This window comes from Dufourea novaeangliae, unplaced genomic scaffold (assembly GCF_001272555.1).
Source record: "Dufourea novaeangliae isolate 0120121106 unplaced genomic scaffold, ASM127255v1 scaffold125, whole genome shotgun sequence".
NCBI classification, from domain to species: Eukaryota; Metazoa; Arthropoda; class Insecta; order Hymenoptera; family Halictidae; genus Dufourea; species Dufourea novaeangliae.
Genome location: NW_015374020.1, coordinates 2,993,375 through 3,016,437, shown reverse-complemented (window position 1 = coordinate 3,016,437; position 23,063 = coordinate 2,993,375). Strand labels below are relative to the sequence as shown.

The following is a 23,063-nucleotide window of genomic DNA, read 5'->3' as shown; positions in this document are numbered from 1 at the left end:
CCGACAGCAGACTGTACATCTCTGCATGAAATATTCACGATTCCCCGTTAGAAGACACAGAATCGAAAAAAAATACAACCCCTCTAGAACAGAAGCATGTGCGAGGCACGCGCGCGCGCCTCTTCGTTTCCGTGCCGCCCTTTTTCTCGTCCCCCGGGCTACGTTTCTTCTCATTAAAAAAGAAAGGAGAGACGCGGCACAAAGCGGATGTGCATCTTTTTGAATCGACAACCCGCGTTTTGTCCCCGGCTATTTCCTTTTTAACGTCCTCCCCTGCCCCATCCGTTTCATTTCCCGAGTTTCATTCTCAGTGACGACGGTGCCCAAGAAATTTCACGAACAATAAGACTTCCCTTGCCTTTTTGTCTTCTCTCTTTTTTACGACGCGTTGTGTTGCTCGAAACTTTATAAATTTTCGATCCTCGGGGGCACGAGGGGACGAGCCTGTAATTTTTCCAAACGATTTTGAGTCTGAAATCGTGTCGAGCTTCAACTGTTTCTTGAAGTTTTTCAAAGCGTCACGCACACGCGCGCATTCTGTGTGTATGTGTGTTATGAATTATGTATTTTAACGAGAGAGAGAGAGAGAGAGAGAGAGAGAGAGAGAGAGAGAAAAAGAAAATAGAGGTTGCTAAGAGACGACACGAACGTAAAACCGTTCGAACAAACCGCTCGGGGCATTGAAGGAATGCAAAAAGGGAATGGTTGATGTAACGGCTCAACGTGACGAAAACGCGCGAACGGATATTTGACCGGGTCGATGGTTCTTCTCGGTCCACGGTGGATTAACATTTTTTTCGAAAATTCAAATTAATACTCTGAAATAATATTCCGCGGCGATACCGTGACGAGATCGTGTTTAAATTAACCACCGACCGGCCGAAAAAAAAGAAGAAAGTTTTCGGTACGCTTTGAAATAATATCAATGTGAAAATTCGAGCGGGGTCGCGTTGTACGTTCGCAAAAAAAACCCCGGCATTGCAATAAAATTTGCATCTGTTTATCGCGTTGATTAAAAAAAGAAACAACAGTAAAAGAGTATCTGCATCGAGTTGGATGATTAGTAGACACGATAATTGACGACCGAGTTCCACTAATAATACCGTCGCGAGTCGTCGAAAAATCGCGAAATTGATTCGCGGTGATGTTGCAACCAGGACGCAATTATTTCGGGCGCATAAATATTAAACGGCCCTTCTCGTTAAAATCGTCGGCCCGGCTGGTCCCGTAAATCCTCTCTTCTGTTATCCGTTCTGTGTATGTAATGTAATATCGCGACAAATTATTGTAACGATGGACTAATTACTCGATAGACCGTATGAATAATAAAAAAAAATCGGGGACAATCTTCATTCATACAACTGATTCACAATGTCTAAAGGCTCGTTTATACGGTCAACTGATTTTCGCAAACTGACTTGTGCTTGGTAATTTGCGTAAATTAACTGTAAGTCGTTATATTCTATTTCAGGCCCGTTTACATGTTCAAATGATTTACGCAAACTGACTTGCGCATTACTGTACGTATGAATCTGAATGCACAAGTCAGTTTACGAAAATCATTCGAACCCGTAAGCTTCTATTTAGACGCAACGATTTGCTTAGATAAATGTGAATGCACATGTCAATTTGCAAATATTATTCAAACACGTAAGTTTCTTAGCCGCAACGATGTGCTTGCACAAATATGACCGCACAATTCGGTTTGAGCAAATAATTTGAACATATAAAACCCGATCTTAACACTTTTGTACAGAAACAGCGTTTCGAAAGAACGAAAAAACACTTCTGTATAAAAACGACAGAATATTTCCATCGACCTGGTAAATGAATAATCTCCGAAACGGAGCGAACAAAATTCATAAGCCTCGGCAAAAAAGCGCAGCAACACCAGAGAGCTTTGGCGATAAAAATTCAAATAGGACTAACACCCTGGAAAGCCCAAAAAAATACGTTCCCCCCCCCCTCCCCCAGAGTATCGCAATAAATACAAATCAACCCCATGCTTCGACTCACCGCCCTCTGTCTCTCCAGGAACGATTCCGCGGCCACGAGACGGGTTTATTGTTTATCCGGCCGTAAATTATTTTTATAACCGGTTCTGTTTATCAGTCGCAGCCACTGCCCCGCGATTGTTCATCATCGTTCGTCTGGACGAGTCGCGACGAAGGACCGTCGTCGTCGTCATCGGTGGAAATTTATCGTCACTCGTCCCGCGGTACCAACCGTAAATTAGACGACGACGCGGGTCGTCGGGACGCTCAACGGTTTCCTTGAAACGAAACACAGTGAAATTAGATTTATCGAGACGGACACCACGAACGGAGAAAAAGACGCTCGCGGAAAAAGAGCGCGAGGATAGAAGGAAACAATCGGTGCTTTTAACGCGACGCAGTCCATATACAGAGGAGAGACCTCACCGCGCCACCTGAAAGCTTAAAGCCTTAAATCCAGCGTTGCCAATGGCAACCTGCTTGGTCGATCGGTCAAAAGCACTTTCTAGTCTATTATTTTTCGATTTTATATATCCACGGCACAAAGGTTCCCTCTGCGCTCGGTTCTCTCTGTCGAGGCTCTGCAACAAACGATATCTAAACCACGATTGTCCATCTCCGCGGAAGAAAAAAAAAAACTGGACATTTCGGCTGTTTAGTTTGCCGTTCCATGCCCCGCTTCGTCCCTTTTCGCTGTTGGGTCACAAAGACTCGTTTAATTACAGCGGGTCGAAGATGTACACGGGCCAATTTGCCAGACCGTGTATGTGTCGTGGAAAGGGAGAGCTTTAGGAAAAATGCAGAAGCCTTTTCAAACCGTTCACAGAGTGATTTTCCGGTTGTGAACAGAGACGTTGACGCTATTAAAGGTGAATAGCAACGGTACAGATCGATTTACGTCGCGGAAAACGTAACAAGGTAAGGTTAAATCCAGCAACAAAAAAATTGAAAATTATCACTTGGATTCGGTTGGACTTGTAATAACTTTATGATTATTAACCCCTTAAGTGGGGAAAATGGATCTATCTGTCGATCTATATGTGGCCTTATACTTTTGCATACAATTTGACGTCACAGAAACTAATATCACTTCGTTTAAATAATATTATACGAAAAAAAAACACTCTTTTTGTTTTTAATTCAGTTCAGAAATTGTAATTTCGACCAGTTTTTAAAGTCAAACACTCCACAGTGCGGCATACGAACATTCCTTCCCCGCTTAAGGGGTTAATTTCCATTCTGTATTCAGTATATTTGATTGAAGAAACAAACTTATATAAAAGTGTACGTTCAATTTCACTAATAGAAGAAAATCTCTGTATCAGAAGAAATTGTAATCGTCCACCTTGATCGTCGATTTATACGACGGTTTGTCTTCGATCTTGTGAAATGTTTCACGAAACTGGGACTCGAAGTTCATCAAGTGTCTGCAAAAAATTCAATCGGATTTAACTCAACACAGTTCAATTATACCGAAAGTATACGCATACTTAAATTGATTCTTCGCCAGTTGATGGGACAACAAGATTTTCTCGATCAGAGGCTTGGAATAAATAGTCGCGAGATCCCTGATCGTGCAATGGATCTCAGCCTCCTCGGACGTCAACACAATACAATTCCACGGCGACCACTCCTTATCCACGTCGTATCGAACCACCTTCAAGAGAAACAAATCCCCATTCTCGCTGATCACCGAACGCCCGTGCCAAATATTGTTCACCAAGTGGTACATGTCGTGTTTTTGCATCATGAACGCGATCGCGGACGGGGATTCTTTCGTCCTCTCGTCCGTGCGCACGCAGTTCAACAGGAACACGTAAGGATTGTAATTCACGTGCGCGATGTTCCGCTCACGCAACCAGGTGCAGGCTGGAAATGATAAAACATTATGTTTAAACGAATCACCCGACTGGATGAAATGGATCTCGAGTGAAATCTACCGGGACGAAACGTATTTTGTACACGCTTGCGTTCGAATGTTCTCCATTCTGTGTGGAGATTGAAGATGTTGTAGATGGGTAAAATAGTACATATATAGAATTCTCGAGAACTTAACCATCACAACGAATAAGATTGTATCATTAAAGTGATTAGACTACAATCACATTTAAAAGGAACTTAATTACAATACCGATACAAGTGGAAAGCCTCGTCATTCTTCCGTGAACCGTGAAGTTCTGATACGGAAGTAACTTCGAGCAACTCTTGCACATTCGTGTTCTGGTCTCGATGGGTTCACGGAGCTTCTCGTCGTCCACATTTTTACAAAATTCCCTGTCGTCGTTCACGCAACAGCAAGAATGGGATGACCGTACGAAGTGGAGGTAACCGACTGTGTTATTAAACGAGAGGATGAATCAGGAATCAACGATAATACCTCGAGAAAGAAAGACTATATACGTCTCTGTAACGATTCCGTCTTACAGACTATTCTCTCTCTGAAGTAATCCATAGGTATATCCTTTGACAGTTCCCTCGCCAGATAGTCCAACTCTTGTTCCACGAGTCGAAACAAATGGAACGCGGGAACGCAGTTGTGCAACTCCAGTGATTTCCTCAAAATTGTTAAAATCTCCATTCGTTCGCCACGGGTCACTTCGTAATTCGTCAAGGAATCGTAGATCATCTTCAGCTCGCGAGCCTTCTGGTTCCTCATGGTGATCATTTCCGTCTGTTTCTCCTTGTAACCTATCCAACGCACAGGCTTGCAGTTCACTGTCAGGAACTTGACGCGCTTCCGGTTCCTGTAGCGCGCCCTCATCGATATCCTCTTCGTGTCGATCACGTTCATCATATTCACCGTTTTTTCGAGGATCAGGTAACCCTCGGCACATCTCGCTGCCTTGAAGAAACGCTGGTTCACACAATCGATACGATCCTGTCGCCATTGTTCCACCAGATCGTACAGCATGTCGAAGTCCAGACGGGTCTTGGGGTTGGTTCTTCGAAGTATTTCTTGTCGGTGCCTTGTTCTGAAAACAGTGACAAAAGGGTGGTATAAATTGGGAATGGAAATGCTTTTTAAAATTACAAGGAATAGATTTTTTTATGTTACTTCCTTGTATTCGTCGTACAGTTCTACATACTTATACATCATCACCTTTTCTTCCTCGTACAATCTACAATTCTCCACCAATTCTCGGTACTGTCTCGCATATTCTTTTATATTCTTCAACAACAAATATATCCGCCAGTTTCGCTGGATAATTCGAGCGTTTCCGTCGTGATTCAATCGTTGCATCATCTCTTCGTACGTCTCGTAAGGTTTCGACGTCATGTACTTGTCCAATTCGCTCGATATGAAGCAGTCTGGCCTAAATGATGAAAAGCAGACATTCAAGAAAAAAGGGGAGACTAAAGGAGTTTTCATCTCGCGTTTAATTTCATCTGATGGGACGATCTTTCGGCTTTTAATTTTCACCGTTGGAGGAGAATGTATGCGAGAAGTTGAGAAGAATTCTCGCCGCTCGAGACGTCGAGTATTTTTAATTTCATCAGAGAATACCTCACCGCCACATTTGGGTCGGATGATGGCACGGTGTTTGGGTCTCTACGTCCGTCACCGCGATGTATTGTGTCATTTTGCTGCATTTGGTCTTTGATGGCATTTTTCGCGGACCTGTCTGTGACTCGGCATTTAAATACTCCGATCTTGTGATTTTGTGCCGCCATCCGCCTAAATAAGGCTTCTTTATCCTTCGATCTTCTATAATCAATCGAGTGCAAACCATTTTGGTGTATGTATTCTGTAACTGGATAATAAAGAATGTTTTAAATAGAAGATATTAAAAAGACTAGGACGATAAGTTATTTTGGACAGCTGTTGAAAATAATAGGTTGTGGATAGAGTATATTGTCTGATATGCAGTTCATTTCTTTGTTTTTAGTATAGTATGGTACAAATATACAGTACAATGGAATTGCTTGATCGTGAATGCCACAGTAAACAAACACAATTTCCTTCTTGGACTATTATTTTTATTAGATGTATATCACATTCTCGCTCGAATTTGATGATTTACAAGTGTCTTTACCATTCAATGGTATTTATCATTCATTTTACACACAAATTCGGTGTCCTGGGTCTCGTTTTTTTTTTTCGTCCCTTTTCTGTATTATACAGAATTTAACAATGTATGTAACATGGCGATTCTCGCCTAAATCAGAACGAACGCAATATTCATACAGGCAAACAAATCGGGTCGTGAGATCGATGAAATTACGGGATCGTTATTGGTAAAAAAGACTACCATCGGGATCAGTGTTTCGTAGCTGAAGCCTTGCAATATATTCAAAATGTTGCACGTGAATCTTCTCTAACGGGAGAATTGTTAACAGTTTCATCGACGTAGCGTAACTTTTTACTATACAACATTTCAAAGCTATATATTCTACAAGTTGTATTTACATCTCGTGACGAACTGTGAATGTCACAAACTTTATCCTCAGACGACCGACACATTCATTCCATAGTATGCACATGAATTCACTTGAAACATATACAATCTTTGATAAGCTATATACAAGTATCATTTTTTCATTTAGTATAGAAATTTATCCACAAAATATATACGGCAAATAATACATATCTGTACAATAAAGGAAGAAAACTGGTTAATGAAGGAATGAAGTAAACGGGGTGAAAGTGTGGGCGGGGTTTAGGTGGAGGCTTTAAATTCTGTATTGAACGGGAAAGAAAAGGCATCCAGAAGTCAACAGCACAAAAATATTTTTTCCACGGTTAAAGCTAAAATAAATAACATGTCCACCCGTAGCTTGGAATGGGGGCATTACAAAGGTTTCATTTTGGTAAGTTTGATCAGTGGGAAGTGTTGGTGACAGGAGAAATCAAATACTGGAGGTTCTTTTGAGTCCTTCTGATGTCCATCGGCGAGTAGTTTCAAAACCACGAAATTCGTTTTGGATACTTTCAGTAAATCATTAATCTGCAAACCAAAAAGTACACAATCAGTAAAAACGTTTCAGCGAAAAAGAAAAATTAAGGTTCGTCTAAAATAATTGTACCTCGTTTACAATGCTGGCATTCGGTGAATAAAGAGATAATGCTCGTTCAAACATATTTCTTGCTTCATAAAAATGATGACAGCCAGCTAAGTATTGCATTTCACTAGTAACCTTCTCCTGGAAAGACAGAAATTTAAGAATACGTAAAGTATAATACCAAACATATATCATTATTACACTCACGTTTCTTTTATGCATTTGTGCATTAGTCATATGTAAGAATTCTTGATAATGCATTGGTGGCGGTGTCAGTAGCAAAGAAAACGGTAATAACCTATGCTCGTATCGAACACGTTCCGAGTCAAATTGCATTTCTGGAAGTGGTATTCTTCCATCCATACGAAAACCAAGTAAAGCCTATAATATAAACAGAGTTTTCATTATAAATTTGATTGCCTGTTAATGTCTAGATTGTGAAATTATCTGATCAAAATTTACTTTATAATATCCTCCACATATATTTTGCATAGCCCGATACATCAATATTTCTAAGTCATTCGGTCTTGGCGTTGATTTCTTTTTCTTATTTTTAGCGCTCTTCTTGGCACTTCTACCTTTATGCGCATCGTTATGTACATCCTGGTCCATTAACGACATATCGGCCCTCGTAAGAGCCGATACAAGCCATCCGTAAAGAAATTCGTACAGGTACCAGAAGATGTAATGGTATTCATGTACTGAATACAGTTCAAGCTCGAACCCACTTAACAAATACATGACCATTACTCGTAGTGTATGATACAAAATCCATATTCCAAAACAGTCTAAATGCGACCTGGGTGTAACACTTTTTAAAGACAGGTTATGTAAGAACCTATCTACTCTTACAGCCTGTCCAAATTTCAAATTTGCTATAATAGAAATCTTGAGAATCATGTAAACTCATTTAGATTTTATTTGAACTCACTTCCTCTTGGAACGCGGTAAAGTCCTCCAATAAATGTGCCAGTTTATCTCTCTGTCTTGCTCTGTTATGACCAGTCAGCTGCAAAAGCGTACTAAAGAGGCTCACACAGTGACACATGAAACTATCCACATACTCCTTGGCTTGATGATTTTGAAGCAACGTGCTCTTTGGCATTAAAACCGGTGGTGCGATAAAATTCCGCGCTGCGTCTTTCAAAACATCAGCGAAGTTATGTACACCGAATACTCGGTTTGTTGTAGGTAAATAAACTATTTGTAACATTGATCTAGATAATATACACGGACTTTGTCGTGAAAATTCTAAAAAAAAGTCCTAAAAAGAAATCAGTGTACTTGGTATTTATGCTGAGAATTCCTATTAACTTGTAAAATTTTACTTACCAATGCTGCATGAAATCCATTCTGATTGGTGATCATAGTAACTGTTCTAAATCTGTTCAATAATTCGTCCAAATATTTTAGGGCTTCTGTTCTTGGCTTTATTTTAGTATATCGTGGAAATGTTGGTGGTAATAATCTTTGATTCACCATGGGATCAAACCCCATAATATTTGGGTAATTTGCTAGCAATGATGATATAATTATATTTTAATAAACAAGCAGAGAAATAATTTTACACAACTTACAGATCTCATCAGCCTTCTCTCCCATATCGACTGTCTTAACCATAACTTGAATCATATATGAACACTTGTATAATAATCTATGACAATCATTTAAATTTTGTTGCAGCTGCTCTTTCTTTCCCATTAACGATAATATTTGATAGAACAATTTGGTAAATCTAATTCTGGCATATAGAGCTAGCCCATCATTATACTAGAAAAATTATAACATTTAAATAACACATTTATTTTTAGTCAATGTATTTTCACTTTCTTATACCTACTTCTTTCTCAGATTCTACATCAACTGGCTTTATTCTACTTTTCCTATGTAGTTCCTCTTCAACTTCACGCAACATAGATATAGTCTTTTGTTCTGCAATATCTTGTTGCAATCTGTAGCCATAAGTAACACTTTGAAAGTCTTCTTCTTCAAACACTAATGCTTTGTTTATGCAATCTCTAATTATCTCAATTATTTTGTACACCGCATAACAGAAAGTCTTCAAAGGTTTATCCTCTATTTGACTGGGTTGATGAAGGTACAAGTTAGTGAAAACTGTTTGTGCTAGACTATGACCTTCTAACCATGACACTATACACGCATAGGTTGAATCAATTATTCCTATGACCTCTGATGGAGTCAGATTATTCAGTTTTAATGCACCGGAATCAACAGCTTGAGTGAAAGTACTTGGTTTATTGTTGCCCCGGTTACATAGCATACCAGCATCCATCTTTGGATCCATCATCTCAATAGCAGACATTGCCTCAAATAACCCAAACAATTCATCGCGCAAAAGTTCTCCCAGTTCCAATTCTAAAGAAACATATTAATGAAATATTTAATACAGATAATACAATCCTGATGTTAATTGTACTACTAATAGTTTGAAATTAAAATCATCAGAACCATAACTTAAACAAACTCATGATTAAAGACAAATAAAATTATTTGAACGGGAAATTCAACTTCCTAGACAAAAGAATTGAACTTCATTGTTCCAAGTCTAACAAGACAATAAGAGAAAAAAAGTGGACAGGAAAAAAGATTTAAAAAATTTAAGCAAGCATCCAAAAACGAGAAAATTAGCTTCTTTTAAATAAGCACCTGTGATGGCTTCGAAAAATTCTTGGGTAATATCCACCCAATTGTAACTGACTTGGTCATATCTGTAACGTAAATGAATGTATAAATTAAAAAATATCACCAAAGATCGCGAAGTGTATTGCACGTTAGGTTATTTTCCAGAATCCTGGACAAAATCATGGTACTCTCATCATGATTTTTTTTCACAGTTGTCCGTAACATACTCTTTAATTTTTTTATTAAAATTCATTGAATACAACTCACTGTAATTCTTTATCTTCGCTCATGTCAACCGAAGTCTGTTCTTCCACCATAGTCGCCATTCTTGCAGACTGTCTGTCACATTTAACAGCACTGCCAACAGTACGAGACCATGTTGTCTTTCAATCGAAACTATAATTTCTTCAGCCTCTTTAAGACAAATAATTTCTCCAGCATGAAAGTTTCAAGTATTTCAAGTTATCGAAAGATATACATTCCTCCCTTCTGCGACTGCATCACCTGTACCCTATTCCCGAGTGACATACAGTGACAGTCAAAATAGTTGACCAACCCTTTTTGATAAATCAAAAGACACCAGGTCAAATGAGAGATCTGTCACAAGTTATGATATTCAATGCTATATAACAAAAAATACAGAAAGATTACTGAAATTACGATTATACATTTCTTGTAATGGTATCGAATTGTTTGTTGAACCTCTTTGTATTGATATTGTGCATCACCAATTTTCAGCTCTGGCGTGTTTAATTAATATTTAATTTTATATAATAAATGAAACCAAAAAATATCTGTAGTGCTATCACTAGTCGGTGCTATTACACAGTACACCAATGAGCAAACTCGGCTTCCGCTAGGGGAAAAAGTGAAGTTGGCGAAGGACCTGCTACTCTTTAGTTTGGGGAATTACTGAAATTTATACCAAATTAACATTCGATTTAACATTTGTTTCAGTACCTGAAATAAATATACAAAGTGATAGGAGGCCCTTTCCTTACGTTACTTTTTCCCCTAGCGGTAACCGAGTTTGAAAATATACAATTTACAATAGTATTTCTATAAATTTAACAACAATTGTCTTAAATACTACTTAGATATATGATATGACAATTTATTTATAATAATATTTTTATAGATTCAGTAGAAATACGCTCTGGTGTTATTCAGGCTTATAAAATATTGTAATTTATCCGTCGCAAATTCCCTCTTCTGTAACTTGCAAATCTTCCGTAGGATCTTCAAAGCTTCATACAGGTTTCATAAGTTTGTCGTCGAAATTTTCATTGACGTTAATATCACCGACTAGGTTCGGTGGTGCTATCTACGGCAAAACGTCCAAGCTACTTCAGGCTACTAGCCAAGTAGTACCACGTTCTTATCGCAAGATGACGCCTAACTATTAAGAAATACTTGTATTATTAATTAATAATTATTAGGGGTTAATATACATTATCTGGGTTGGAATTACAGTACTTTAAGAAGGAAAAACTCCAAAGGAAACTATAAAAAAATAACTTTGTTCGCGAGCCTTCCATTAGAACCCATTGTTTTTTTAACGCGATTTCGAATTGAACTAACAATTATTGATATCGCATCAACATCTAGCGGTAGAGTGTGATACTACATAGTTGGCTATAGTATAGCTTATTGTTAGGTGTCTTGTCCTAAATGGCGCCACATTGCAGTTCGCCCTCGCATTTATTATTCCATATAAAGAACAAATATTAAATAGAAACACTATACTGGCAATTGTAAATATGTACACAGTATCAATTCAGGTGACTTGAATAAAAAAAATCTGACGTCTCAAGTTATTATAATGTGGTTTTATGCCATTTTGGCTGCATTATACCCATCAACAGTGGTTCATGACAGATAAAGAGAGTTTTACGAACACTAGTATTATATTCAAACTTATTCGAATTTATGGCATCTGTAACTGATAGCGTCAATATTTCAACGACAATACATTTTTTTACATATTTCTGATGTGTCTTTGTTTCTATGAATTCTATAACAAATGGAAGATAAGGTTGGAAGAAATAATAATAAAATTATGTTTTAATGTAATTACTATCCCGTAAATTTCAAATTTAATTCCACTACTTTTAGGATCTTGTGGACGAACTGAGAACACTCCAACAATTACAGAACATATTACAACAATATTATACCTTGTTGCAATTGATGAGGACCGATTTAGAGAAGATGCTAAACAACTTCACTACATTAAATGGTAACCATTTACACTCATTCATTTGTTAATTAGTTGTTACAGAGTTATATAAAGTAATGTAAATAAGATAATTTAACTAAAAAATGGTTTCCAATACTTTTTTATATAATACTGTTAATGTAAGAAATAATATCTTATATATTTATTCATATGTAAATACAATATAGGCCTGGAATATAACAAAGCGCCCAAGTAAAAACACTTCTTTGGTGATAACAAATGTTCATAGTTTATGAAAACTTCTACACATTTACTTATTATATATGAACCCAAATGCAATTACAACATGGCAACTAATACAAATCAGAAAGACGTATTACCAGATGGTACATTACTTACATGCGCTCCATCTTATTTAAGAAGAAAATCGTTTCAAAATGCGTCATCCCTTGTTTTATCAGAAAACAATGATGAAGCAGAACGTTTGGCTAGGAGAAGAAATATAAATATTTCTACTATATCGATAAAAAATACTACAAATGATAAACGACGATCCTTGGGACTAGGTGTCTTAGCACATTTGTCAGCACCAGAAATAATAGATCGTATATCAGAGTGTATAAAACTTAATATGGAAAACAAAATTAATATGAAAAATGCTTTTAACCTTGAGATAATCGATTTCATGACTTACATGATTAAAAAACAAGATGACAATATGTCTAACTTGCAAGTAGCTAGTACATCCTTGGATGTAAGTACTAAAGTTTATGGATATCGTGTAGATGATGTATATACAGAAATAATGAAACTTGTTGGTGGCATGGATAAACAGGAGAAAGAATTTGTGAGAAGTGGTAGTCAAGATGACACAGATGTACAAGTAAATCAAGTAAATGGTTCAGATGAACAAGGGAAAAAGAAAAAGAAAAAGTCGAAGCAAACAATTTTCAGTACTGTTAAAAATTTAAAAGGAAGTGTTGAAATAATGAAACCCACATTGTGGTTAATGGGGGATGATGATTGGCAAACTACAGATGCACTATATCAAGTTATGTTGCCAAATCATGCAAATTCCAAATTTTATTTACATTTATATAATGACGTTATTGTTGATACTGTAAAAACTGAGGAGAATGACAAAAATGGAGAAGAAAATATTCCAAATGTAGACTTTTCTGGATCAGAAATATGTCCACCATTGGCTAAGTTTCAATTCCTTTATTGGACTGATGTCAATGAAGAAGAACAGGAAGAAGACCAAGTGGAAGAAAATAATGGAAACAAATTTCAATTTGACCTAGATGCCAGTTTGCAATCTGAAAATGAAATGGTTGATTCCAGTATAAATTTGTTTAATATTGAAGTTGAAGATAATGTGGAAGCATATGTTAAAGTGCAAAAACCTGTAGAAAAGATTGTAGATCTCTGTAAAATCATAACTAACACTGAACTAACAAAAAAATCTGAATATTCTTTTCTTCAGACAGGTAATAATATTCACTGGGCAGGTCCATGTCACTGGAAGGTAAATAATTTCAAAAAACACATTGGTGGAAGCAAAATCATAGAAACATGTCATCAAGAACAAGGTGTAAAAAGGAAAGAAATAGAATTATCTTTTGATGATAATGTAAAGCAAGCTGTAATGGCAAAATTTGTATTGAATCGCACAGGAAGAATAGAGTTAAAGTCTGCTGAAAGAGAATGGTACGAAGAGACATTACCACGAGATATGCATTACAATATTTCAAGTACAACTAAGCTATATCTTTATGAATTAACAGCCATGGGTACACAAAACAGAAACGATTTGAATGTTACCCATGTGTTTGATGATATAGACAATTATAATTACACCAACGATAATGATGTATCAAATTATTGTCCTAACATTCCTAATGAAGATTATGAACTACCTGAAGAAAATCATAATGAGGACGCGATTGATTTAAGATTTGAAGGTGAAATTCATGAGAACTTTATAGGAGACAATTTAGTTGCCGTTCCCAAATTAACAAATAAAATATCTATCGCGTATAGCGTTCGTGCAAATAAAATTGATATGCGACAATTGAAAAAATCTATTTGGAACCGCCTGATAACTACAAACGATAAAGAAACTATAAATACACAAAATATGGTGGAACAAGAAACTGAGAACAAAATGAAAGAACAAAAAAGTTTCAGTGAAATTTATAGAGAACTGCCAAATATGTTAACGAAAGCTAATATGGAGGCATTAAGTTTCCCTATTTCGTTTGTATCTTTGCTACATTTAGCGAATGAAAAAACGTTAAAAATACAGTCCCTTCCAGATATGTCTGACATCATTGTTGCTGCAAATTAAATATCTCTACAATGTAATTGCTACAGAAAATTGTAAAATAGTATTACTTATATGTAAATAACAAGATATTTTATACATGTGACCTATTACATTTTATACTGACATAAGGATGTAAAAAACAATAATAAAACAGTATTATGTTTTCAGAGAATTGTACACATTGTTTTTATTATTTAAGTATTATAACGATTTTTAAAAAATCATCATTTTTGCAGATATCGACGAAGAGTATGCAACAGCAAAATCCAAAACTCCGTTCAAAGAGCCAACAATGAAGTAGAAGTAGGATAAGAAAAAAGATTTTATCATTATTATTTGGATAAATTTATAAGGGTTTCTATTTATACGAAGTTATTCATTTGTTCATCAGTTATTTTTATTAGTCAGTGTAACATTGAGTTAAACCCGTAACCTCGTCATTTGGTTGTATTTTATAAATCTTAGCAGTACTAAATACAGTTATCATCAATGACTCACGTTACAAGACAAATGGTGAATCATGATTGGAATGCAACGGTGCCTTTTCCGATCCATCAGAAAAAATATATCGAGTCGTCTCTGTCGCAGCATTTCGAAAATACCGACTGACAAAAAAAAAGTCAAGAACCCAAAGTGCATTGAAAATGCTGAAAAATCCAAGAAAGAAACTGATCCTGATAACTCGAACAGAACCGAATTCAATAGTTACGATTGCTTCCTTCCAGATCGCAAAGGTGACGTTCAAGTCTGTATAATTGGAGGAGGCGAAGCACCAATTTACACAGCTGTTCTTTTAAAACAATCACGATTGATAAAACGCGTGAACCTAGTAGACACGACTGATTCAATGGCTAGCGCAATTTTAGATATAAATCACATCGATACTTCTACTCAAATCAAGTACTACAAGAGGAAACATTTAAAAAATGCCCTTAAAGAAGTACATTTACACTACCGTTTCCTCTTTACTTTTTACTCGATTATTTAAACCAAAGTATTTATGTTTTTTTATATATTAAAAAACCGAAGGCCACTCTTTACTGAGTTATCAAGGTCAACGATGTTTCATGAAATGAAAACATATCTTTTCTCATTTATGACACGTTATAAATTATATCAATTCGTTCCTCAGCATATATATAATTATACATTCCTGTAGTGACCTTGAACTTAGATACACAAAGACATAAACATTAACGTATATACTTATTTGTGTTTCCTCTCGGGTGAACGTGACGTAGATAGAAATCTATGTAAATTTCATTAATGAAAAAGTTCATGACCTTGATAATGTAGTAGCAATGTTCTTCGAAAGAAGCAATTGTGTTTGTCAAGTCCGTATTTTGGTACCACGTAACTTTAGTTTCACTCGTTTCTTTTATATTGTCAAGTACGCCAGAAATATACATTCACAGGTGTCCTGTCTCTAATCACCTGTGTGTGTTACAGTCACGATGATTCCTGCAGTATAAGACAAGCCTACTATCGCTACTTTCTTTTTTATTTTGATAAACTAATTTGCAAAGTCTCATTGAGTCAACTGCGATCTTAAAATTAATCTTCCATACGATCGGGAGTGCCATGAGAGATAATCATTTCCGTTCATTATCACCGAATACGATCGATGTGCATAATTCGGTGTCATTTCCAGACAAACATTATCGCGTTAATGGATGAAGCAGACACGAACGTGATGGATTTGAACCCGAGAACTCGGTTTGAAGCGGCGTCATCGTACGTGTACGAAATGGCCGAGCAAATGGTCACGGTTAGCGCGGACGCATTGGTGGCCGTTTTTGTTCGGCCGGTCACGGCGATGCTTCCGATGGTTTCGGAGATCTACAAGCTCGCAGGATGGTGGGATCCAGACAGAATCGTTGGTTCCACGTCCCTTGAACGTATGCGAATGGAAGCAACCACAGCGAATCTCTTAGACCTGAATCCGGCGTTCCTATCGGTCCCCATGGTCGCTGGCGCGGATCCGTACACCATCGTCCCTCTTCTGTCACGAGCTAGTCCTATCAACCGGTTCACCTATGTACGATACCACAACTATGCCGATGAAAGTTCCCGTTGTAGAGCAAATATCGGCAGAATGGATTTGATGAAATGTTCCATATCTCTAGATAAGTTTTGAGACAGACGATCTAACAAGTGTCGATTAATCACTCGATATATATTTGGTTCATGTGCGCGACACAATTTCTAACATAGCAGATCTTCAAAAATCACTCGTTCGAAATCCCTTCGAAATTTAAGTATTGCTCCATTGGTCAATGACTGCTCCAATTTCATTTGGAAAGTCTCGCGAATCTATTGGTACCATTATGAATCACGAAGACGTACTGAAACTAAACGGACGTTTTGGTTTTGTAACCAGCAATATTGTTACTACGTGAGCTACCAATAACGTTATTTGACATTGTTTCTCAATACCAGAAATCGTCAAATGGATTTCTTACTAGATTTTTATCTGATCGTTCTCAGTATATCGCTGTTTATACTGTCCTTTCATTTACCGTACTCTCAGTGAGAAAAATCTTTATCTGGTCAGAACGTGTTCCAGGTCATAAAAATCATTCACGAGCGATCCCGAACAGACGAGTGATTGTTGAAGCGTTGCTGTAGTTTAATATTCTCTTAGTGTTTATGCGTTTTGTTTCTTCGAAACGTTTCGCCGAGTTTAGCTAACTTTCTAATTAGGTTTGTAGGAACAGATTGAAATGGAAATATTATGAATAGGCGCAACAAGAAATGTTACTACAATCGTTGCGTGGCGCGGACAAGGAAATGGCACGCATCGAAGCTAAGGGACCAGTACTGTCAGTCGGAGCAGCCGCAGCTAAGTTGATTCTCGCGCTTGCCGGTGGACTTACCGGATCACCAAATGTCATCTCTAGCGGTTACGTTCGATCGAATGTTTTACCGGTGTGCCGATTCTTCACGACCGAATTGCAGTTAGGACCTGGAGGAGTGCAAAAAAATTATGGATTACCAAAAATGTCACCGGCGGAATTAGTACTTGTCGAACAAGCGATCCCTATAATTAACGAACACATTCACATGGCAATGAAAGCGGTTTCCAGCTGCAGCCACGTCAAGCGAAAAAGTCTATAAGTACATTCTAATTCGCGCAAGGAATTGCACAACGCGTTAGCCGCGTTAATATTGTTATTCTGTGAAATCTTTTTGTGGAGACTTTTGTCAGAACTCAAGATATAGAGCGAAACGCCCAAACATTGATAATGTAAATGCGTTTCACGATCGGCGATACCATTGTTAAGTTTCTCGTGCCATTAAATTAGTAGTCGAAAATACGTTACTGTCAATGTTATTGATAACTCACGAGTATGCATTTAATTATTGAGATATCGTACATATCGTATAGCAGGGATTATTCATATTTATTAAAAATAGTAGTACTAATGTATCGATTCTTCTAGGCGATCGGGTGTAACGCGTCAATTCTATTTATATACCCACTAAAATGTTACACGTGTGTCTGGAGCGGTGTGAAAATTCTTCTCATCGTTATCGTAATAATTTTGCAAAATGTATGGTACCAATGGCTGTGTTTCTACCTTATCGATACGGGAAGTGTATGCTTCTTCGAAAAGAGCAGTTTCTGATAGAGTGTAGGGCGGTTCGGTGGTTTAGTCCGGTTTGCAGTTTGAAACGGAGCACATTTACGATTCCGGTTAATACACGGCGAGAACGGAGTGCAACGTAGTCGGTACACGCAATCAACCAGTCCGCGAGCGGTAGTGCGATCGAAAGAATATGTATAGTTGGTGATCAAGATATAGCGATCTTGTGAAACTTTCTTGAGTGACCGTATAAGTGTTTTTCACACCTGAAAACAACTCGCTTTATAGAATTTTGAGAAGCTCGATCAGGATCATTCAATATGTCATAACTCGAATTTAGCTCCTACTAGTTTCACTGTAGAAATCATTAGCACTGAAATGGGATATCGTATTTGGACCTGAGAACTGTCCGGTCTCAACGTGAAGTCTGTTAGATCTCACTATATCAATACACGTTAAATTTCACGGGGTTATTTTACGAATTCGCTGTATCTTACACACCTGCTGTACATACATTTTTTATTAGTCAGTGAAAACGATATAGTGTGATCATAAAGTAGACTAGTGAACTATATTATTGCCGCAAGACACAGGAGTGTAGATATTATTCTATCTAAATTCGTATTTTTAAAAAATAATGCTGCTAAGTAATGGCGATACTTTGGCTACGAAAATAGACATTTTTTTCTCTGTTTGAATAACCAATAACATCGAAGTAAAACAAAAACAAACATTAAATTGAAACGAAGTTTAAACAGTTCGCATGATCTAGGCCCGAGATCCATATTTCTGTCTGTAATTCTTTTGTCTCGGTGGCTAAAATATGGGTTACTTTATCTTCCAGATTCGGACGATTTTATGGTCACACTATATTTCTTATACCGACTATGTGTCCTCTGTTCTCAATCGGTTTGTGATGCGTATAAATGACAAACGAAAAAAAGGGGTCCTAAATAGACATCTGTTGATTCGCCGATACGCGTTCGCGTTGCACGAGTGATCCACGCGTCGATTAAAAATACTTATTCGTTTCGCCCGCAGTATGATAGCGGATTTCGTAGCATTGTCGTTCGGGAAGTGTTTATAGATAATTCAATCTATAAATATCGGAACAAAACGCAAAGGGATTTAAATTTGGGTCGGACGACTACACGTAGATACCGCCAGATACCGCTCGGCTAGGCTATTTTAAAATTTGCACGAAACTCAACGAATCTCTTGTTTTGACTTTGACATTTTACGCAGTCGTTTTATCTTCATCAATCGAACGATTTTTGTGTTGCCAAGAATCTTGTTAAAGTATCGACACCATGGGGATTATATTATCAAGATTTCGCGTAAGTCTGTGTCAATATTTATAAAAGTAATGTTAGCACAAATTTTCTTTTTAAGGTTAACGTTCTATCATATCATGCTCTTTTAGTGTGCATTTAGAAACTATTATTTGGCCACGTCGTTTTGTCAAATACCGAGAGTCGGTAGTACTAGTTTTTTTGTGTTTCCTCGAATGCAGGATTAAATTGAAATAAAGATAAGGCTTTACGGTTGACAGGCTTTCGAGGTTAGGCGCGAAGATAAGAAGCGTTTAAATGAAGCTAAACGAGATGTAACAAATTTGTGTCTGTTTAGAATACGTCGTTAGCACAGTACTTATAATACTATACTTTACCATTCGACCTTTTTGATTTGGTAGAATTTAGATTCCTAATGCTTGATGATTAATCAAAATTGAATTGTAATTTATGCTGTAGAATTACCATACGATACAAAATTACCATTCAATGACATTAAGTTCATCCTGTTTGAACTTTTCACTGTGCAGCTCAAAGTACCATAAACCATTATATAGACCATTTGATGATAAATCATTTGATAAATTACTTTTTTATTGAAGAAATTTATAAAAGTATTAGACTTTAGACCACATTTTCTTAAAGAAATAAAGAATTAAAGGCAATACACAATGATTCGGCATTGACTATTAAAAACTATTAATTAACATCCTATACATATAGTGATAAGCTTACACATTATTAATCCATAAACAAGTCTGATTCAGAATGATGAAATCATTTGAATTGATATTTGAATTTTGATGTCATCTACAATTTTATTTTGTATGTACATAGAAATGTATAGTAACATTAATCTTTTGCACATTTCAGAAGAAAAAGACCACTATTGAAATTTTAGAAGATCTTGATATGGTAAGGAACTCATAGTTTTCTAAATATCATAAGATCTTAAATATTTCTAATAATTCTTTCATCTGATAGAAAATCAAAGAGATTGAGAGATATGGGCTCACTACAGAGCAAAGGCAGAAAAAAATTGTTGGCACTCTCATTCTATACAGTGTGGTACTTTATATCATATCTGCATTCATTTTTTATTTTTGCTTCTTTCCTGCATCATTATATGATCAAATATTTTATATCATTCCACTACTGATCTTTCCCATTCTGTAAGTATTTGTTTGTACATTTAATTCAGACATCCCTTAAAATTACTTAGAAACACTAATTGAATATTTAACTGTTACAGAATATTGCTTACAAAAAAGCTGGTTACATGGTATTATAGACGTAAAATCTCTGAAAATCAAGAAAAATTAAGTGAAATGCAATTAGAAAAAAATCAAATTCTAGATAAGGTCACAGAAACTGAGACATACAAGAAAGCTAAAGAGATTTTATTGAAGTTTGCTCCTGATCAGTTGAAAATGACACCTGTAAGTAAAGTGGAATTTAGTAATAGAGGGATTTGATTAGAGTTTCACAATTTGTATAAATAACTTTTTCATAATTCAACTGTTATATATAATTTTTTAATGTAAATATATTTTAATTAGATTCTTTTTTATTTTTCAGTTGACCCCACAGGTTGGTTTCACAAGTGCATTGTTTTTTTTGTAATAGGATTAGATAATCAGATCTGAATGCTAGTGAATAAGAGAAGGTAAAGAATGAAAAAAATTTTATTTTAGCCACCTTATAGAGTGTCACGACAGACAGACACACCTCAACGTTCTAATGTATCACAAAATGTGACATCCCCAATGTCTGATTCTGGGGAACTGAGGAGGAGAGTACTGACACCACAAAATCAACCACTAAATGTGCAAAGTGGTATGCCCGCTAACACTGGCCTTGTCCCAGTTGGCATAGCTCCCATTCGAAATACACCAGTTGCTGCTTTCCAGAGTAATGTTAGACCAGTTGCTCCAGTTATGGGTTATCGTTAGTATTATTAGAACTATAATATTTACCATTGATAATACTGTATAAATAAAACATAAGCAAATACGTGTATGATTCGTGTATTTTAAATGATGAAAATTAAGTTATTTTTTATTGTGTAATTTATGTGTTTGTTAAAGAAATACGTTATTAGACTTAATTTTTAATTTATATAAGAATTTATAACAAGAACTTATAAGATAATTTACGTAACAGGATCGCCATTACCACGTCCGGTTTTACGTCGTGAAAGAAGTTATTTAGATCGCCTGATTGACTACATTGTGGGTGATGGTCCAGCAAATCGGTATGCGCTAATTTGTCGACAGTGCGAGTCACATAATGGAATGGCGTTAAAAGAAGAATTTGAATATTTTGGTAAACATCTATTATAAACTACAAGAAGAGTTAAGTATGCATATACAGTTGTAATAATAAATATTTTCAATACACGCATTTCTTTGTTGTAGGATTCAAGTGTTGCTACTGCAACTCCTGGAATCCTGCAAGAAAACAGAAATTTTCTGCACCAAGATTAGATGTTGATCTTACTCATACACCAAGCCATCACAGTTCATCGTCGTCTAATACACCTGAACATGCGTTAACCACAAATATGAAACTTACACAAGTGGAATCATCGAGTCCATCGGATACAGGTTTATGCATATTCATTTGGCATTTACAATATGTTACATTTGATACAAAGAACATTATAGAATGTTTTTATTACATAAAACTTTCAGATTCTGATATCGAAGTAGTTGAAAGACCAACAGAATCAGAAGATATTGAACATACGACCCAGGAAACTAAAAACTGTGGTAAGTAATAGTTTTGTTAAAATATATTTTTCTTTTAATAGTTCTCGTGATCTAAACAAATATAATTAGAAGTAGATGAACCTGATGCGGCTGAATCGGAAAAAGAAGCAAGCGAAACGAATGAGAAATGTGAAGAAACTGTTGAAAAAATGGATGTCGACGAGTCATTCTCTTAACGAGATCACGTTTTCAATGACATTGCAACATGAATACGTTTATAGGTATATACGTATAGCGGAAATGTAAATACTATATTACTGAGGTGTAGTCTTTGGAAAAGTGGATAGTATTTGCACAAGCTATATTAAATATTATATTCTCTTATTCAAATGAAAAGTTATTCCAAATTGTTCTCGTCTAATTCTTGTTAAGATTTTGCGTAACTCAAAATGAAGCAAAGTGATCACACGTACTTACAAGATATTGTTAAAACAGTGTCTTATAAATTCCTTTAAAAGGTTTTTGCTTCAACCGTTTGTTACTGGCAAAATCACGGAACTTCGTAATATATATTGAAAAGTGTTTAGAGATCATTTATTCTTATAAAAATCTTAAATTATCTGAAGCATTATGAAGATGCTCACATTGAAAATTGTAGTCAATAATCAATTTTATGCAAGACTGCGTATCTTGCGAATAGCGGACACTAGTATTTATAGTAGATAAAATCATTTTGTTCTCTTTATTTAAGAAGTATTACAAAATTTTATTTTCGCTTATGTGTTTACCATTTTAAGGATGAAATAAGTTTTTCTTTCTTTTATTAAGACCATTGTGAACTGGCGAAACAATAATGGAATATGAATAGGTATATGATTATCATTTTGGTAGATTAGCATCGTTTTTAATATTATACATTGTAGAAGGTATAGATTTTTTATATATACGCTGAAGAAAACAACTTTACTTTCAGTTTGTCTTTTTTATAGAACTATCTTCGATCAGATTCCTTTTAGTATAAGTGTTATTGTGATAATAATATGTGTTTTGTGTCCTACTAATATTTCTTTGAAAAGAATGCAATTTATTCACGTGCCAGAGAAAGATTAAAGAAATGCGAGAATAATTACGCATGACTTTCAGTCTATTTTTAAACGATATTTGAAAAAGCCATAAGATCCTCCTGTTAAAGAGATTTTACCATTCTACTTTATTTTATATGTTACCGACTGCTTTCATTTCAACCTTTATGCTTGAAGCATAGTATTCAATGTAAAAATGTGATTAAAGATGTTTGAATAATTGTTACAGGAAATATACTTTTTAA

The 23,063-nt window shown here is 36.0% G+C and overlaps 5 protein-coding genes across 5 annotated transcripts; 3 read left to right on the top strand and 2 right to left on the bottom strand.

Annotated features, from left to right (window-relative positions):
• Positions 1-3,315: 3,315 nt before the first annotated feature.
• LOC107188931 (IQ and ubiquitin-like domain-containing protein) lies at positions 3,316-5,725 on the bottom strand. Its single transcript, XM_015577330.1, has 6 exons — positions 5,505-5,725; positions 5,081-5,308; positions 4,419-4,966; positions 4,126-4,326; positions 3,485-3,863; positions 3,316-3,421 (listed from the first exon to the last, which is right to left on the bottom strand). Exons 1-6 carry the CDS (start codon positions 5,723-5,725, stop codon positions 3,316-3,318), a joined length of 1,683 nt encoding a protein of 560 aa, XP_015432816.1.
• A 910-nt stretch (positions 5,726-6,635) lies between these two features.
• On the bottom strand, positions 6,636-10,154 carry LOC107189017 (N-alpha-acetyltransferase 35, NatC auxiliary subunit). The gene is made up of 10 exons (XM_015577445.1): positions 9,906-10,154; positions 9,663-9,724; positions 8,836-9,371; positions 8,573-8,765; positions 8,328-8,509; positions 7,927-8,259; positions 7,458-7,850; positions 7,203-7,376; positions 7,020-7,136; positions 6,636-6,940 (listed from the first exon to the last, which is right to left on the bottom strand). Exons 1-10 carry the CDS (start codon positions 9,962-9,964, stop codon positions 6,785-6,787), a joined length of 2,205 nt encoding a protein of 734 aa, XP_015432931.1. The 5' UTR covers positions 9,965-10,154; the 3' UTR covers positions 6,636-6,784.
• A 1,265-nt stretch (positions 10,155-11,419) lies between these two features.
• On the top strand, positions 11,420-14,189 carry LOC107189069 (condensin complex subunit 2-like). Its single transcript, XM_015577503.1, has 3 exons — positions 11,420-11,673; positions 11,754-11,877; positions 12,045-14,189. The coding sequence occupies exon 3, from the start codon at positions 12,110-12,112 to the stop codon at positions 14,165-14,167; it is 2,058 nt and encodes a 685-aa protein (XP_015432989.1). The 5' UTR covers positions 11,420-11,673; positions 11,754-11,877; positions 12,045-12,109; the 3' UTR covers positions 14,168-14,189.
• A 477-nt stretch (positions 14,190-14,666) lies between these two features.
• LOC107188930 (probable malate dehydrogenase, mitochondrial) lies at positions 14,667-17,263 on the top strand. The gene is made up of 3 exons (XM_015577329.1): positions 14,667-15,086; positions 15,798-16,184; positions 16,889-17,263. The coding sequence occupies exons 1-3, from the start codon at positions 14,667-14,669 to the stop codon at positions 17,261-17,263; spliced, it is 1,182 nt and encodes a 393-aa protein (XP_015432815.1).
• A 1,780-nt stretch (positions 17,264-19,043) lies between these two features.
• LOC107188929 (protein lunapark-A) lies at positions 19,044-21,972 on the top strand. Its single transcript, XM_015577328.1, has 10 exons — positions 19,044-19,070; positions 19,899-19,940; positions 20,010-20,197; positions 20,278-20,464; positions 20,604-20,615; positions 20,720-20,972; positions 21,189-21,350; positions 21,443-21,631; positions 21,719-21,796; positions 21,869-21,972. Exons 1-10 carry the CDS (start codon positions 19,044-19,046, stop codon positions 21,970-21,972), a joined length of 1,242 nt encoding a protein of 413 aa, XP_015432814.1.
• Positions 21,973-23,063: the final 1,091 nt, after the last annotated feature.

What these genes read in the sequence shown, in the direction of transcription:
- LOC107188931 (XM_015577330.1), bottom strand. Translation starts at nt 5,725, where the DNA reads ATGGTTTGCACTCGATTGATTATAGAAGATCGAAGGATAAAGAAGCCT. An exon ending in CATCCGACCCAAATGTGGCG is followed by an intron (nt 5,309 to 5,504) that starts GTGAGGTATTCT and finishes TTCATCATTTAG; the next exon opens with GCCAGACTGCTTCATATCGA. An exon ending in CTGGCGAAGAATCAATTTAA is followed by an intron (nt 3,422 to 3,484) that starts GTATGCGTATAC and finishes AATTTTTTGCAG; the next exon opens with ACACTTGATGAACTTCGAGT.
- LOC107189017 (XM_015577445.1), bottom strand. Translation starts at nt 9,964, where the DNA reads ATGGCGACTATGGTGGAAGAACAGACTTCGGTTGACATGAGCGAAGAT. An exon ending in ATGGATTTCATGCAGCATTG is followed by an intron (nt 8,260 to 8,327) that starts GTAAGTAAAATT and finishes ATTTCTTTTTAG; the next exon opens with GACTTTTTTTTAGAATTTTC. An exon ending in TATGTGGAGGATATTATAAA is followed by an intron (nt 7,377 to 7,457) that starts GTAAATTTTGAT and finishes TTTATATTATAG; the next exon opens with GCTTTACTTGGTTTTCGTAT.
- LOC107189069 (XM_015577503.1), top strand. Translation starts at nt 12,110, where the DNA reads ATGAAAACTTCTACACATTTACTTATTATATATGAACCCAAATGCAAT.
- LOC107188929 (XM_015577328.1), top strand. Translation starts at nt 19,044, where the DNA reads ATGGGGATTATATTATCAAGATTTCGC. An exon ending in CTACTGATCTTTCCCATTCT is followed by an intron (nt 20,198 to 20,277) that starts GTAAGTATTTGT and finishes TAACTGTTACAG; the next exon opens with AATATTGCTTACAAAAAAGC. An exon ending in TGCTCCAGTTATGGGTTATC is followed by an intron (nt 20,973 to 21,188) that starts GTTAGTATTATT and finishes TTTACGTAACAG; the next exon opens with GATCGCCATTACCACGTCCG.
- LOC107188930 (XM_015577329.1), top strand. Translation starts at nt 14,667, where the DNA reads ATGATTGGAATGCAACGGTGCCTTTTCCGATCCATCAGAAAAAATATA. An exon ending in TAAAAAATGCCCTTAAAGAA is followed by an intron (nt 15,087 to 15,797) that starts GTACATTTACAC and finishes TGTCATTTCCAG; the next exon opens with ACAAACATTATCGCGTTAAT. An exon ending in CTATCAACCGGTTCACCTAT is followed by an intron (nt 16,185 to 16,888) that starts GTACGATACCAC and finishes TATTATGAATAG; the next exon opens with GCGCAACAAGAAATGTTACT.